Below are 18,303 nucleotides of genomic sequence, written 5' to 3' on the forward strand. Positions count from 1 at the left end.
ATACATTGTTTTTCAACCCAAAATAGTATGTGAATGATGATCAAAACAAAATAGAAAAAAAAAAAGTAAATACAAAATTATTCCAACAATAATAATGCTATGCTATGTCAACAGCATATTCACGTAGAAAGGCACAACCGCACAAGGTCCATATACGAACAAAGTTCTTGAGAAGTGAGCACTGATCAATCAGTACCATCCAGTGAAGAGCTGAATCAATAAACTACACCTAGAGACTAGAGTGCACCCAACCGGAAACAAAAATAAATGAAAGGTAAGTTAAAAAGTCTTGAATTGATAAAAGTTCTACTCATAGAAATGCAGTGAGCAAGAAGCGCCAGATAAAATTCTGAAGAAGTCATCATCTCAAGAATCTTGACAGAGAAACATGCAAAATGAAAGAAAGCATTTTAGGTTTTATTTAGTGAAATACAACTTTTATACTGTTCATAACTCTTTGGCCTTTCTGAAAACGGCAGAGGTCATAAAAGAGACACATGCAAACGTTATTGCGACGTGACTTTGTTTAACTTATATGGGAACGTATTTGATTTTGTATGGACGCTCACCGTTCAACGACATGCGTAAACGTATACTAGCAAACAGAAAAACTATAATTTAGAACTTCAAAAGTGCTAATTTACCAAATTGATTCTAATATACAATATCATTGTACCAAATAACTTTATTATATACGCATAAAAACTTTATATTAAATTTTTCAAGTAAAAGTTTATTACTATCATATTACAAGCCCTTCCAACTAATTTCCTACCAATGACCCATAATTGGTCTACATATAAACCATTCAACTTCCTCCCCATTTCCACATACACATAAACCCATAGACTAATATATACACATCACACCATCATCTAACAACAAAGTTGAAAAAAGGAAAAAAAAACATAGTTGGGAAAATTCAAGTAAACCAATAAGAAGCACATAATCTTCTTATGGTCATTAACTTAATAAATTAACAAATCTCAAACATTAAAACAACTAATTAATAAAAATGTCATCAATAGACTTGGCATAGTATTGATCTATCTCGGAGACACTCCTATTAATCAAATTCACCATCATACCATGTTTCATGTACATTGTGAGTGCCAACTTCGGCTCCACCTTATGACCACTCACCACCTTCACCTTGTACCGGTAAACTATTGCGGCCGCCGTAGCTTTCATCTGATAATAGGCAAAATCTTTGCCTAGACAGAGGCGTGGACCGCCGTTAAAGGCTGTGAATTTATATGCCGACTCACTCATGAACCGTCCGTCTCTTAGCCACCTCTCTGGCCTAAACTCACGGCAGTCTTTTCCCCAAATAGCTTCCATCCGACCCATTGCGTAAATCGCGTATATAACCTTTTCTCCCTTCTTCAACACTGTTCCATCAGGAAATACGTCGTCTTCTTGAACCTAAATAATGATACCAAAGTAATAAATTTCAGCAACACTATAGTAACCTCACGCGGGAGGTGATTGGTTTAATATCATAGAAAATTTAATGAGCGAGTTGGTCGTCAGGTTTCATGGGGAAACAGCAAAATATTACATTCTTGTGTCCTACCAATAAGTCAAAAATCTTCTCCTTTAAAGAAATGATTCTAACATACTTTTGTATTAATTAGGTGTTCTCCCAAGAACTTTCATACTATTACTCTATCTGGTTACTGATTAGGTAACCTATAATAGAAAACAAACAGAAATGAGATTTTTTTTTTTTTTTTTTAATGTCTACAGAGAATTTTTTTAGTTTACACAATCCAATGTTATCAAGGGTTTATCCTATGTTTATGATATTCATAAAAAGAACTGTAATCAGCAAGCGATTAAAAAAAAAAAATAGGATTTCTTGGAAAGCGATATTAATAAAAAAACCAGGGCACATTACCTCTTTGTGATCCACGGGAACTGAAGGATACAATCTGAGAGCTTCAGACAAAGCAGCTTGTAGATAATCCATCTTCTTAATCTCTTCTGGTCCAAACACAGGTTCATAGTCTCTCTTCTCTGCATTTCCATGGTCATCTCTCTGCCTCAGAAGCTTACATAGCTCCACCATGATCTTCTCCTCCACCTCCGGATTCTTCTCTAACAGCCAGAAGAACCAGCTCAGAGCCACCGAAGAAGTATCTCTCCCAGCAAGTATGAAGTTCACACAGATATCACGAAGAAACTTGTCTGAAAAACTATCTCCCTTCTCATCTCTCAAACCCATAAACACCGTTAAGAGATCTGATCTCTTTGTGGTTTCACCCTCAAAAGACAGTTCTTTCTTCCGTGTCCTGATAACTTCATCAGCGAAATCATCCACACCCTTTATTGATTCCTTTAGCATCTTCTCTGTTCCTAAATTAAGATACCTCATAAACTTCCACACGCAAGTAGGCATGACGAATCTCGCAACCGCAGCTTCAGTCGCGTCCTCAAACGCTTTCGCAAAGGGTATCACAGGTTGGTCAGGACCAAGACATCCTGGATCGACTCCAAAAGCAATCATACATACGTTATCGAACGTTAACCTCAACAAGACGTCTTGTAGATCTATAGGAGACAAGCTCTTAACCGAAGTCTCGAGAACAGGTAAAAGCCTCTTGTGAACGAGCTCAAACAAAGATTGAGTGGTCAACTGTCTGAATTTGGCTGAATGAAACTCGATGCTCGCTGTTTTCCTTTGCCTCTGCCAAGTCTCGTCATCCGCGTTGAATATCCCATCTCCTAAGAGGTCTCGGAGGTTGTCACGAAAGTAAGAGCCTTTAGGGAAGACAGAGAAACGGTTCTTGAGGAGATGCTCAACGTTTCTTGGGTCGCAGGTAATAGTACTGTTGAGGCTGCTAAACCAAGGACCTCTGAATTGGAAAGTTCCGTTCTGAAGACAGAGAACTTCTGATAGCCACTCGTAAATGTTTCCTCTAAGGGCAAAAGCTAGAGAAGGAAGCATCCCGAGAAACGGCCACACGGGAAGACCTTGGTATTTCTTCTGACGCAAGGAATGTATTGTGACAAAGACGAAAAGGGCAATAAGGAGCTCAAGAATCTGAACATCTCTCAAAAGAAACAGTTTCCTTGAAACCAGAGGGTCACCGGAGGAAGAAGAAGAGAAGAAGACGTCATTGAATGTGAAATTGTAAGAAGAATTAAAACTCATCGTGACAAAAAGAGAAGAGAGGGAGTGAATCTCGGAAATGAAGAATCAGCAGAGGAATTAAGAGAGATTAATAACAATGGAAGTCGTTAGTTAGCTAGTGGGTGGTGAAGAAATGTTGCATGAGTTTCTTGTGGGTATCAAGAAAAAAAAAACTTTGGCTCTCAGGAGAAATTGGTTTGATTTGGTGAGCAGACAAAAACTGTGAACTTTATATTCTCAAGTGGCTCCTCTTTGATTCTCGTGTATATTTTGGTTACTTTTCTTTCACTATAAGTAGGGTTCTTTTGGGGTTTTGCTTCCGTTTTTGAGAATTCCAAAGGTCGAATCTTTTTTGGGTTTTACATTATAAAAAAATAGGTTTGGGGGGTTTACATAAAACAAATAGAGTTAAGAACTTTATTTTGACCAAATGAGAGAGGTTGTTGGCGATGGGTAACCTAAATTAATAATACTATTTTCTCTCCATTATATTTATTTTAGCTTTTTGCTTTCGTCCACGTTTGCTTCTTATTCTTATGAAGGAGTTTAATGAATTGTATATTTCCAATAAACCAAATAAAATGTACTAATGTAGGTATCATCTCTATAGAGAAGTAATGATAATTTCTCGTCGGGGTCATCTTATCACTAACTAGGTAACAACCCGCACTATATACGAGATAAATCAACTCAAATAATTATTTAGAGTCTAAGGTGTCATAATAATAATTTTACACATAATTTTTTGTTTTATTTAAATTTACATTTAATTATTTAAAATATATTTCACCCGTGAAATACGGAAAATAATGCTATTTATTTTTAAGATTATTGTGATAATTAATTTTAATATATACTCCTTTTGTTTCATAAAGTGTCATTTTAGAATTTTATATTTGTTTCACAAAAAGTGTCATTTTACATTTCCAATGCACTATTTTATATTTTCAATGCATATTTTTCATTAGATTTTCTAGTTTTACCTTTAATCTATAACTAAATTAACACATTAAACATTTATTAAATAAGGACATATATGTATATTTTAATTTTTTCTTAATTTATGTGAAATGTGTCAAAATGACACTTATTGTGAAACAGAGGAGTACATGAATAGTCATCAAATTTTTTTTAATCGGAGAATAAGTTTTGTATTTCAAAAATTTAAATAAATGAATAAGTTTTTAAATAGTTTATGAAATGTAATTTACTTTAAATAACCAAATATGTTTTTTTTTCAACCAAACATTAATAAAATTAAAAGATAACTCCCAGATTGGAATAACTAAATATGTTATAAAAATGATAATTAAATTATTAACTATATTTTCTTTTTTTTAATAGTTGATGAAGGCTTTCATTTTTAAAAACTAATAGAAAGAAACATTAACTTATATATTCTAATGACACATTTATATAAGTAATAATAAAATAAAGATTTCTTTATATATTTTAATGGCACATTTAATAAATCAAAAGACTTATTTTTGTAAATATGTTTATCTTGAGATGATTAATTGCAATTAAATCTCCAAATCGCTCTGGCGACGACACATCAGCACTTTCAACAAAATGTTTCTCTATTAATATATAGGGGATTTGAATTTTTGATAATGGTATAATTAGATAAAGTAGATGGCTTAATTTTAGTTATAACTAGGTACTAAAAATTTGGAAGATCAATATGAAAAATTATTAAATTACAGCATCATCTTCTATATACTTAAAGATAAAATATTGAAAGGTTTTGTTTTAATATGTAAATCATACAAAACAACTTGAGATATTTTTACTATTATTTTATAAACTTTAGATATTTGTTATCTAAAACATTTTTTAAATCCACAGCGGGTATATAGAGTGAGAAATTTTATAAATTCTCTTATATAAAATTAAATTTGTAAATCAATGAAGACTACAAACAATTTTAAGCTAAAAAATAATCAAAATTTCATCCAGTTTTTTTAGCATACTAATAAATGTATTTTATAAATTTTAATAATTAACTCAAAATACTTAATAATACAGTTTTATTGTTTATAAATAAACTAGATTAGGACTCGCACGATTTGTGAGTTTTAAAATTATTTAATAAAATTAAAAAAGGAGATTCTCAAAAATAGCATCATTTTAAGTTTTTTTTTCCAAAACTAGCACACACTCTTAATTATTCCAAATATAGCACAATTTGAATTTGGGAAAAATTATACAAATAAAATAAAAATATGAAATAAAACTTAAAAAAAGGAGAAAACGTAGCAATCGTCTATGCACAAAACCTAAAAAAACTCCAATTGAATTTGAGAGGCTCGAAGGAGGAGGAGACAAAGCAACGTGAGTATACGTATGGGGAAGAGTGAGGAGAGAGAAGCAAAGCTTTGATTTTGAGGAATGATGCAGCGAATGAAATCAGAGTTGATGCTGCCACCGACGCTTCTCTCTCACTGTAACGCTTTTCAATCTCGGATTTTAAACTCACGGTAAGATCGATATTTTGGATTCTCGATGTGAAGCTCGATTCTGGATTCCATTCTTAAATCTCATTGCTTTGTCCAATTGAAACCTATGTCGTGATTAATTTCCCTTTCTCATTTTTAAAAAGTTTCAGATTTTCAGTAGATTGGATGATTTGTGATTTGGGTCTTTCAATTTCCAAATTGGTAAGCTTTCCTTCCATCTTTTCTAGTTCATTGGATTTAACGAGTACTAGATTTTGGTTAGGTTTCGTTTAATTTTTGTAACATGTACTTAATGCAATCTAATTGATTTTTTTACTTGCTCATGTTTCATTCTGTGTCAATTTTAAAGTAGATAGATGGCTTAACATAATTTCATGGTACCTTTACGGGATCTGATTTCTTAAAAATGATTTGGGTTGAACACAAATGACCTTTTTAGTTTTTGCTTTCAAGAAAAACATGTTTATTACCTTTGTTTGTTATATTGTATCAAACTTAGTCACCTTTGTTTGTTTATCCAGGAGATAATCTTTATACATATCATAGTTATTAGACTTAATTTATACATTAAGCTTGGGTTGCTGATTTGGTTAAGTGTTTTTGTGCTGTATTATTCTTTACTTTAGTTTGATTATTATACTTGGCCACTGGTTTATCATGACTCATATTGCATTTATTTATCTAATTTTGTTCTTCTAGAATCATAACTAAAGTTGTTCTTAGGTTTACTTCATGTTAATTTATAGAAACTTGAGATGAATGGTTGTGTCATTCTTATTGACTTAACTAGTTTGAAAGTTCAGGAAGAGCTCCATAAAATTGTTGGATAACTGTTGGAGTCATGATTGGTTTTAGGTGTTCTCTAAAACTTGATGCTTTCAAAGGTCTGGTTGATTTTGTCTTGCTATAATTGGTTTATGAAATTCAATTATATACATGTACTGTTTGGATAAGCAGACATTAAGAGTAAGTTTATGTATTGTTTTCTTGTATTGTGTTTAGCTTGTTAATATTCTCACCTAGTGACATTCTTCAAAGAATTCAGGAAGGATTCCACGAAATTCAGAAAAAGTTATTTGAACTTCAGAATGACCTTCATAAAAAGCATAAAAATAGACTATGCTTTGATTAGTTAGTCCTCGATTCATGTATTTAAGACTCTCATTTGTTAATTAACCTTTAGTTTCTCTTTGATACATTATCTAAACACAACAAGAATGAGTTTGTTGTATATCAAGTGTTTATTTACATATTCTATTTTAATTGTTCTAAGTTGACCAGGTGTGCTAGTTTTGCTTGCTACTTAAGACACACTAAACTATTTGGAAATTTTGTCTATTTTTTTACAGAATGCAAGAGTTAGCTATTCTTGATGATTTTGCGGAGAGAAACAAGAGCTTAGACGAGATGGTAAAATATCTTGCAAACGAACCTTTAGTGGAGGCTTTACTACATTCGACATCACGTCTAAAATGCAGCACCATATGTTCTTAATCTTAACATCAACGTTTTGGAGAAGTCTCGTGAAACATGCTTGCATACCGAAGACTTGGAAGATTTTATAGCCATGGTGAAATCAATGAAAGAGTCTGATTCACCTGTCATCTATATTTGTTGTTAGACATCTATGATGGTTGTGAAACATTTTTATATTGTTTTGATACTTGTATGATGTTTCTGCACTATAAGAATGTCAAAGTTTCTATTATACAAGTTAGTAGTTGTTGAGGTAACTGTGACTGAGTTTGCTACAGGTTCTCTTTAATCCAAGAAGGATTTCACGAACTTCATGAAAGATTTCTTGAATTTCAGGATGACCTTCATAAAAATGTTTGGATTTCAAGATGAACTTAAGGAATGATAGATAATCACATAACAATAATGATTTTTTGGCTGCATAACCGCTTATAAGAGATTGTGGAAACATTAATTCAAATTCATGAAAGATTGCTTGAAAATTAGGATGGATTCCTAGATATTTAGGAAGTAATTATCGAATTTCAGGAAGGCTTTCATTAAGAAAAAAGAAGAAGATATTTGTGATACATTGCCCCTTACAAATGGAGTAATAAATCACATATTACTCATTCTAATGGAGTAGTTTGTGATACATTGGGGTAAAAGATAAATAAAGAGATTTAAATACATATTTCTCTGAGTTTATGAAGGATTTCAAAATGTTTAGGAAGACGTTCTTGAAGTTCATGAAAGTCTTCCAAAATATACGAAACAACATCTATGTGGCTAACTTTGGGTTTGCAATTTGTATGTCTCTGAAAATTATCAAAATCTGAAGAATATAAGCATTACCTTAAATTACTAACATCATTATTTTTGAGAAACTCTGAAAAATTATAGTACTAAATTATAATACTAACATCATCATTTCTTAGAAACAAAGCAAGTTGTGTTGAGAAGTAAACTAGACTAAACGTACAAGATGATCCAATTCTACATTACGACTCTAGCTACATGTCGTATTCGTTAACTCCATCTTAGTTAACCCGTTCCTTCCTTATCTTTCTACCCGTTAACTTGAGACCCATAGTTGAAGTTTCAATAGCTGAATCTTCTAGTTTCTTCTCCTGCACCACCAAATAAAAACAATAGCTAACTAAACAGACACAAAAAAAGAGTTTTACAAAGGAAAGAAAAAATGATCAGGTTTACATTGGTATGTTTCACAGTTCCTAGAACTAAGACTTGCTTCTGTTTCAATGGAACATACCTGAAATAAAGGACCTGAGAAATTAGGATCTCTAAACTCTATTACTTCTCTCTCTGCTCAAACATGGTAATTCTCTCTCTAAGTTCTTAAAACAATCCAACAACGCTTCATATTTGCTATCGCATCTCATCTCCATTGATTCAAATCCAGAACCGATAAACACCCATCCTTCACTTGATCCGATGAACTGTGGCTCAAAATCGTCACCTTTGTCTTCAACGTCGTCACGAACTATCGATCTAGAATGCTCTATGTTTTTTCCTCCGCCGTAGTTATAAACCGAGACCACAAAATTTCATCCGATTTGACCTGGACATGAAACAACAACGGAGCTACAAATCTGAATTCGATTGGTAATGGACTCCGTGAATCTCTGATGAAATCACTTGATTGAAGCTGCAATCGATCAATTTATCACTTAATTGAAATATCTGAGATTGAAATTGAAGATCTCATATTGGAACAAGCTTCATGGAGAAAGCTAAAATAGATCGTGAGTTTATTTTTTTTAATAATAAATTTTGTTATTTTAGTTAAATATTTAATATTCACAAATACTAGATTTGGAGTAATTAAGCGTGTGTGCTAACTTTGGAAAAAAACCCTAAAATTATGTTATTCCAGGATATTTCTCTTTTTAAAATATATAAATAATTTTTGTAAGTGAAATAATATTTCCAAAAATAAAAAAATAAATTTTTTAGTTAAAGAGAAGTTTTTACTTTAGTACACTAATTTATGTTTTTATATTTTAAAATTATTATTACATTTATTACAATAACCTAAAACTAAATTATCGACCACCAAAATGTTTTTCAAACATTAACCATTACGAATATTATTATTGTCAAATTTCAAAACATTCAACAACTTATTCACAAATGTTTTACATGCAATCAACCCATCAAAGCGTCATCTTATTAGCATCCACGTATAATTTTACTCTATGTTTTATCACTAATAATGTGTTCTTACACCCTAAAATATTTAATTGTTAAAATACGCTCTTTATCACCACCTATTAAATGTATCTGTGAAAAAATTAAACAAATTTTTATCTCTTTACTTTCACTTTGAGGTAGTTTCTTTTCACCACTAAAATTTGTAGTGATAGTTTGTTTAACAACTAAAACTGTTTACTCAAAAAATATTTGGATGAAAACTGAGAAAAAAATATATACATGATTGCAATGAGTTTATGACCAACCCAATAAAATTTGAGAAATAATAGACAGTTAGAAAAATAAAAAATTATAACCATGATGATATAGGAGTCTTAGATAATTTATAGATATAAAATATAAACTAAAATAAAAATTCTAAAAATACTTCAACATAAGAAATTTAAAATATTTATTTTAAAAGGAACCAATAAATAAAGATCTTAAATATCTTTAACTGAAAAAAACTCAAAATAATATAGAAAATATTATTTTAAAATATCACAAATTTCTAATAAGAAAATCAAATTTAACTAAATAATATAACTAAAATCTAAAAATACTACAACATAATTAAATTAAAATATTAAAAAAAGGAATAACAAATATTGATCGTACGTAGATTCGTCATCCAAAATTGTATAAGACAAATAGAATAAAAGTCTTTACCACCGTTTAAGTTGCAAAGTTGTATTGTGGGAACCCTGTATTTTGAAAAACTATGTTAGACAATGAACATCAATGAAAATATTTAAATAATACAATGTATATTGTTCATATATGTGAAAATAGTGAGATAGTACAAGGTTTTCTGATCCGCATGGTTTGTATTTGTTTTTTTTGTTGTTCATGATTTTCTATTGTACTTAAAGTTTTGATTTGATATAAGATACTACTTAATATACATATTTATATAATAACATATGCTCTATTTTATAACAGTGATAAGTAAATATTTTTTTATTAGTTTTTTTTGTTTAGTAAATATTTTTTTCAATTTTTTTTAACTTTAACTATTTTTTTAGCAATTAACTTAGACATGTATCAAAATCTAAGATTGTTAATTTGACACATGTCTCGATCATGTTAAGCAGTAATTTGGACATGTGTCGACATCTTATCGATACAATTAACACGTGTTATGATCTAATTAATATATATGACACGTGTCTCGATCTTGTTAATGAGTAATTTTGACATCAAGCATTTATGTATGAATTAACTGATGCCATGATTACGTCAGATGTAAAAATATTATTTATTTGTTGTTTGTGATAAGAGAATAAAATAAATATATAAAAAGGCCTTGAAAGCACTGTTTTGGCCCATTATCAAGAAATAAGCCCAACCATGGTGATGGAGCCATAGATTGTGTGCTACGGAGTAAAGAACTAGATGCAGTCTTCTTCATCAATGGAGGTTTTTTGATTCGACTCCAAGCTCTTGCGATTCCTGATGTTCTGCAGCTGTTTCTTGGAACCCTTATAACAGAGACGGTGGAGGATCGCTTGTGAGGAAAGGAAACACAAAAAATGGCGTCTCTTTTCAACAAATTCCAGCAGGTTATTGAATCATCATCTCTTGCTTCTCCTGTCTTTGTTTGACCTTGTCGAATATTTCCTTTCAATTTTTTTTTAAAACTGGGTACGAAGAAAGTTCAAATATTTTAAGTCGGATGTAGTCATTTCTATCTGCATCAGTTTGTTGGAAGATTAGAAGAGATGAAATTAGGTTGAAGGAGAATCATAAAGGTTTCGTTTTTTATTGTTAAAAGTGTCATATGATGATATGAGGTTGCTCATTTGATCAGTTTCGAGGATTCACTTGGATCGTTATGTAGAACTTAGGATTTTGCAGGGTTTTAGTGAGAGTTTTGACTTTTGAGGCAGTGCTGATTGAGATTTTGAATTTTCCACTGGCTGATTGTAGATCATTGTTCAGTTTGTTTGATTACTTTGTGTTTTCTAGGCTGTTGGAGTTCTTGCCAAGAGTACCACATTTGCTAAGAACCCAAGGCAGCTGCAATTTGAAGCTGATGTTAACAAACTGTTTATGTATACAAGGTTCGTTATTTGTGGCTCTATCAAGTGTAAAAGTCACACTCTTATATGGATTTGTGTATCATTGTCCCACTGCTTTCATCACACTCTGTAGTCCTTAATTTGTGTTTAGTTATAATCGGTTGGGAAGAGAAGCGGAGGAGACGGATGCAGAAGAGATCATTGAGATGGCTGGTAAAGCCACTTTATCTGAGCAGCAGAAGCAAGTTCAAGAAAACATTCACTACCAAGTTGAAAACTTCTGCTCTTTAATGGATGGAATCCTTCTTCCTGATGTTAGCAAGAACGAGTCGGGCTCACAATCTACAAACCCTCCTCCTCCTCCTCGTAGAAGTGGTCTTACTTTCGCCGTTGGTAGTAGTAATGCTTCCTCAGATGCAGATAAGCCTCGTAAGTGTTATACTTTACTTGAGTTGATTTGCGAACTTATGCTCACCATTTTATTTCATCTTAAACTGATTCTTCTTCTTCAGCACAGTTGTTCCCGAGACAAAGCCTTTGAAACTCAACGAGGTCTCACAGAGATTAATGGATCAAATGGGTTATACCCTTGAGATCAAACCGTCTGTAATACCTCACCAAGACGCTGGTCAAGGTTGTTTCATCAAAGGTGAAGCAGATGTTGGAACTGTCTTAGCCTTTTACCCTGGAGTTATTTACTCTCCTGCTTTCTACAGATACATTCCCGGGTACCCGAAGGTTGATTCACAGAACTCGTATCTCATTACAAGGTACGATGGAACTGTAATAAACGCTCAGCCTTGGGGTCTTGGGGGAGAATCTAGGGAAGTATGGAACGGGTCTTACACACCTAAGGTCGTAACAAACACCAAAACCGCTGTAAACGGGTCAGACAGGTTGTGGAAAGCGTTGAGCAAGCCTCTAGAAGGTTCGGGTAGAGCAAAAGATGTTCTTGAGAGGAGAAATCCGTTGGCTTTTGCTCACTTAGCTAACCACCCGGCGAAAGAGATGACTCCAAACGTTATGATATGTCCTTATGACTTCCCCTTGATGGCTAAAGATCTGCGGCCTTACATTCCGAATATATCTTTTGGGGATTCTGGAGAAATAAAGATGAAGAGATTTGGAAGCTTCTGGTTTAAGACAGGGAGTAAAAACGGGTTAGAAGCTCCGGTTCTAAAGACACTGGTTTTGGTGGCAACGAGGGCGTTAAGTAACGAGGAACTATTGCTGAACTACAGGCTGAGCAACTCTAAGAGACGACCAGATTGGTATACTCCGGTTAACGAAGAGGAGGATCGGAGACGATGGAGCTAAACTTGTCCACTTCTCTTTCAAACTTGAAAGGCTCTCTGTTTCAAACCATGGTCCTCTGTCTCTGTGTTCTTTGGACTAGTAATGCGATGTCGTTTCGCTGAGTATTTCACTTTTTTGGTGTTGGTATTTTTCTTTTAAGTCTTTTTACACTGTTTCGGTTGTTGCATATTAACCTCAAACCGTGTGATCCCAAGGGTTCATTCACGGACACCACCAAGCTTGAGTTTTGATAGGTTATAATAAATTGAAAGATTTTTACCGTGATACTCCGCACAAAGAGCACCACACAAATATGTGATAGAACCAGTGCAAGATTGGTTAGGGAAAATGCATTAAGCCTAACGCAATCATAGAGTTGGAACGATGGTGATGGATTTGGTTTTCGATCAAGTTTTGTAGTCAAAGTTTATTAAATTAACATCACATCGGTGTTCATAAATTAACATCACATCGGTGTTTTCTTATTTGCAAAAGATTTTGACCTCCTCCACTAGACAAATCCACAACGTCACTACAAAAATTGAATAGAATGTTACTAACATACGCAAGTAGAATTAGAATTCTACATTTGAAAGAGTAAAATGATACGAAATATGTACATATAAAATCTAAATTCTAACATATATCGCCTTAACTATGATAAGTAACCCATAATTTCATGTATAAATATAGAAGTTTGTGTTTTTTAGAGGCTAAAATGCAAAATTCCAAATTTCCAATGGTAAACCATCTCACACTCACATAAATGCCTCGTGACTTCTTAAATGTGGAATAAGGTATGAAATGAGTACATGTAGACGTAGATACACTTGTATGACGTATATAAACAGAAACTGAATCTTTTATTACGCAACCAAAGCCGTAACATTCTGTTTTGCAAGATGACAGGTATTTACTTTGCACATACATCACAATTCCCACATTATAACTATATATATATATATATATATATATATGTTATATGTAGATCGGTCGTTGCTAATTTCAAGGGGAGGGAAGGAACATGAGAGAGAGAAGTAAAACAGTGTTTGGTCAAAATCTCTCTAATCTTATGAACCGTCACTATCGTTAGCTTCTCCTCTGCTTTTTATTTGGATCCTTCTATTCCAATCCATTGACCAATCACTTCATTATCTCTAATTTTCTTAACATTTTTTTAATATATATATATTATCTTCTTCTTTTTGTGTTTATTATAGATCAATCATAAAATTTATACTCGCTCAGAAACGATATTATTTGGAACCATATCACAAGTTGCGTCTGTGTATATATAGGTATTTTCTATTATATATATCTAGTCTAACAAAAATAGAGAATTTGCCCATAAAAAAAGGATACTCAATTTCTAACAAACCTTTCTATTTTTATAAAAGAAATTGCTACTATTGTTAATAATATCAATTTTGATTTTTTTTAATACGTCTTCCGTCTTATGAAAATGGTTACAACGCAATATGAATTATCATAAAATTCCAAATAGAAGACAGTGCACAAGTTGCGTGTGTAGATATTATATTTCACATTTAATGTAAACAAAAAGAGAAATGCATATAAATAAGGGAAACTCAGGGGGGTGTATTGAACTTGATATTTTATGAGATTTGATGGGATTTTAATATTTTAAAATTTTGAGAGATTTAAGTAAAATTTTAGGAGATTTGGTTATATGTTAGAGATTTTAAATGATTTGATTAGAAAATGATTTGGAATTTTGTGAGATTTGGTTATTAAATTTTAGGTGATTTTAGAATATTTTTTTTCTTAAAAAAAGATAGCAACTTCGCTGGCAAAAAAAAAAAAAAGAAGATAGCAACTTCGATTTCAAGGTGTCTTATTCCCGAGATGAAGCAACTTAATCGTGTTATGTATTAGTGAGATCTCTACTTCTCATGCATGTATACACAGTTCACAATGTCCTTTTTTTTTTCTTCACGTCTTGTAGTTTGATTTTAGGAGTAAGCTTTTAGTATAGGACCATGGGTGATGAAGGACTCCCCTCTTTTCAATGCGACAAGTGTTTATTCTGTTCCAGCAAAATATAAAGAGAAGATATTTTAATTTATTTACATATAGGATCTATCATCCATAGTTTTTGGTGACTTGTTTTCTTTTGTTTTTTCAAACGTCTCTTGTGCCTTTCCCAAGGGAAGAAAGTTTAATTACTTCTCTCTGTTTCTGGATGTTGTTGAATTTGAATCATTGCTTTCTGGATGGAGAAGATACGTAAAAATTTGGCTAACTATAGTAATAAGACAGATTTCGGAAGAAAACTCACAATTTATTAACAAATACACACCTTCTGGTCTTTTGAGGTGTATGTATTTGAGAGTTAAAGAGAGAAAGAGAGAGAGAAGAGAGACGACAAGTTGCAGAGATGGGGTTCTTTTTTTTCTTTTGTCGTAAAAGTGTGTATTTTGTAATTGGTTTAGAATGGAACTCTGTTTATTAAAAATCCTTCAAAATTTCACCTTTAAAGGTGTGATTTTGTAAGTCATATTTTTGAACTAAAAATGTTTGTAAAATCTCCTAGAATCACATTCAGTAGTTTTTTAAAAAAACTTTATGATATTTTGAATAACAGTAGATTTAAAGTGAGATTCATAAATTATTGATTGAATAACAAGAGATTGTGAATAATTTTAAATGATTTATATAAATTTCAAATTCAATAACACAAGATTTCAGATGAATTTTTAAAATCATTGATTCAATAACAGTGGATTTTAAGAATACCCCAAAATCTTCTAAAATGTCAACTTCAATACACCCCTCTCAGATTTTAACAAATTTTATATATATATAAAACAGTCAAACAGAAAGTGCATATTATCATTAATTAAAAAGAAAGAAAGAAAAAAAAAATCTTCTTACTTTATCAAGATTTTGAATTTTTCTCATGTGTCTTATCTTATGAATATGGTTACCACCCAGTGAGACTACAGAGTGTTCTTATCTGTCCCTTAATACATTCTCTCTTTCTCTCTCTCTCTCTCACCACATTATATAAGATTACACAGTCACTTCACAATTTCCACAATAATAATAAAAAAGGAAATGGGTTCTCATAGTGTTGTGTTCTCTGTACTTGTCCTATTTCTTGTGTCCTCTCTTCTTAGCTCATCATCATCATCAGCCGAAAAGCTGTGCAGTGACAACGACGGCGACAGTGGTTGTTTCCGGTCTAGGGTTTTGGCGGCACAACGAGCTGATCGAGTCAAAGAGCTTCCGGGACAGCCGCCGGTGAAATTCCGGCAATACGCCGGTTATGTAACGGTTAATGAAACACATGGAAGAGCATTGTTCTATTGGTTCTTTGAAGCCACTCATAATCCAAGCAAAAAGCCTCTCCTTCTTTGGCTCAATGGAGGTAAACTAAACCGAACTCACATCCACTCATTCTATCTTCTATATACGTACGTCTCTCGTTTAATCGTAGGTTTCTTAGTGTAAAAAAACTCATAGTGAAAGGATTTAAAACCACACCAAGAAAAATATAATAAGGTTAAGGTGTATCATGCTTCGTGTGCATTTCATCTACTCGATATTGATTTGAAATAAATATTTGATCCTTGTCCAACCTATATATTCGCATTTTAGTTTTGAATTTAGAAACTTTCATAAGGTTTTTTTTTTTTTGTGGTAATGACTAATGAGTTTTCTTGACCAAGACCTCCCAAAAAATAGGAAATATGTTAACTCAGCCTTTAAATTGACTACCTTGTGTTTGGTGATATATCCATGACATCGATCAATATAGGGATATTATTAGACTATTACAATTTAATATAGACAAAACTATGTATATCAGATAATTAGATTTATCTCCGATTGTTTTAGATGAAGAAACACATATACTTTTTTAAATGAGTGTATATATATAATGTAAAATAATTTATAACGTGGGAATAAAATAACCCAAAAAGAAATAGGAATGGATGTAGTCCTTTTTGTATGCATGGAGACAAAAAAAGGTAACCGGGGAGAATATTAGGTGAACCTTCCTAATAGTAAGATGTATCTCATTTGGCAGCATGTCAAAATCAATGAAACGTATGTGTGGTTAGTAGTTATCATCATCACCATCATGATGAGTTTTGGTTTTGAATTGGTTAAACTTCAATAAATTTTGGAATTCTTGTAATGATTCCACATGCTTGTTGGTTGTTACATGATCCTATATTTGCTAGCATTTTTCTTGTAGACTCATTTCGCTATATAGTATTAATAATTACATTTCCCTTTATAGTTTAACCCAAAAAAAGTAGGAATTTACTTTATAACGATTTTTGCTTTCATTTCGTCACTATCATCATGCCTCCATCAATACGATATTTGCTATCCACATATTTCAACGTTTCATCATGCTCTGTTTTTCTATGTTTATCATTTTTTAACACATTAAAAGAAAACACTTGACTTTTCAAGTATTTTATTCATATAGCTATAGATGACAAGGTAAGAAATCCAAATCTGGATGAAAAAAGTTCATAAAACATTTAATACACTAGGATCTATTAGTTGAATTCATATTCATGTGATGAATTCATGGATATAAATTTATGTCGACGTTATATATACATGTCTCTCCATATATTTAGGCTTTCATATAGGCTCCCGTGGGCGCATGCCCCTTTACTTTACTACTAAGGCACAGTGACACAAAAGTTATGCATCTATATACTATTATCTACCTATCAAGAAAAGTCAATTCCATGAAACTTAGAAACGGTCCTTCGGTCCATAATTCATAATTATTCCAAAACATTACACATGGTCCATGCACGTACGCACGCCCTAAAAGTTTCTCTAGTTTGTTTTTATTTGTGTGTGTTTCTTCATAAAGGCAAGTTTATCATTATAAGCAACAAACCATCTTAAATTTAATGGACCCTATATGCAATAATAATTGTGAATAAGAAAGTAACATATACAGAGTGAAGGAGTAAGGCTACTATAACTTCACTTAAGTTAAATTTGGTGGTTCCGAATAATACAAAATAATGTATAGTAAAATATGATTTAATTAGCTATAGTAAATTAATACGATACGATGGTGAAAATTGTAAATACAGGACCGGGATGTTCATCAGTCGGATTTGGAGCATCAGAAGAACTCGGACCATTCTTCCCTCAAAATTCCAGTCAGCCTAACCTCAAGCTGAATCCATACAGCTGGAACAAAGGTATACTAGCTAGATATCCATAAAGAACCATATATATAACTATATCGCAATATTCAAATTTTCTCATTACCAATTTTTTTAATTTATTTTACCTTTTGTCAAAGATTTATTCATTACAAATTGAATTAATACTTTGGGATATGATTTGTAGCGGCGAATTTGTTATTCTTGGAATCGCCGGTTGGAGTTGGTTTCTCATACTCTAACACAAGCCGTGATATAAGTCAACTCGGTGACACTGTCACAGGTACCATATAGTACTAATTTTACTAATGAACTAGTTTTGCTTGTAACTTGTAAGTAATTTAAAGATTGTGTAATGATTAACCAGCGAGTGACTCGTACAACTTCCTCGTCAACTGGTTCAAGAGATTCCCTCAGTACAAGTCACACGAGTTTTTCATCGCCGGAGAAAGCTACGCCGGTAAATTAATTATTTTTAAAGTTAGAAATTCACCACGACATCGTTTCTACATATGTGATTATTTACAAATCAAAAAAAAAAAAAAAAAAAA

The 18,303-nt window shown here is 32.2% G+C and overlaps 3 protein-coding genes and 1 long non-coding RNA gene across 4 annotated transcripts in view; 3 read left to right on the forward strand and 1 right to left on the reverse strand.

Moving 5' to 3' along the window:
- On the reverse strand, window positions 782–3,418 carry LOC104770669 (cytochrome P450 86B1). Its single transcript, XM_010495128.2, has 2 exons — window positions 1,901–3,418; window positions 782–1,425 (listed from the first exon to the last, which is right to left on the reverse strand). Exons 1-2 carry the CDS (start codon window positions 3,155–3,157, stop codon window positions 1,003–1,005), a joined length of 1,680 nt encoding a protein of 559 aa, XP_010493430.1. The 5' UTR covers window positions 3,158–3,418; the 3' UTR covers window positions 782–1,002.
- LOC104770673 lies at window positions 5,406–7,344 on the forward strand. Its single transcript, XR_764613.2, has 3 exons — window positions 5,406–5,616; window positions 5,745–5,796; window positions 6,945–7,344. It is a non-coding gene; the product is annotated as an uncharacterized LOC104770673 (long non-coding RNA).
- On the forward strand, window positions 10,649–12,868 carry LOC104770674. Its single transcript, XM_010495135.2, has 4 exons — window positions 10,649–10,826; window positions 11,233–11,327; window positions 11,437–11,714; window positions 11,803–12,868. The coding sequence occupies exons 1-4, from the start codon at window positions 10,797–10,799 to the stop codon at window positions 12,600–12,602; spliced, it is 1,203 nt and encodes a 400-aa protein (XP_010493437.1). The 5' UTR covers window positions 10,649–10,796; the 3' UTR covers window positions 12,603–12,868.
- The window catches only part of LOC104770677 (serine carboxypeptidase-like 34), a 4,822-nt gene continuing 2,010 nt past the window's right edge, over window positions 15,492–18,303 (forward strand). The window contains exons 1-4 of the mRNA XM_010495139.2: window positions 15,492–15,972; window positions 17,678–17,788; window positions 17,940–18,035; window positions 18,120–18,212. Coding sequence (XP_010493441.1) covers window positions 15,660–15,972; window positions 17,678–17,788; window positions 17,940–18,035; window positions 18,120–18,212 — 613 coding nt within the window. The 5' untranslated portion in view covers window positions 15,492–15,659. The remainder of the gene's footprint in view (window positions 15,973–17,677; window positions 17,789–17,939; window positions 18,036–18,119; window positions 18,213–18,303) is intronic.

Source organism: Camelina sativa, chromosome 20 (genome assembly GCF_000633955.1).
Source record: "Camelina sativa cultivar DH55 chromosome 20, Cs, whole genome shotgun sequence".
Classification (NCBI taxonomy): Eukaryota; Viridiplantae; Streptophyta; class Magnoliopsida; order Brassicales; family Brassicaceae; genus Camelina; species Camelina sativa.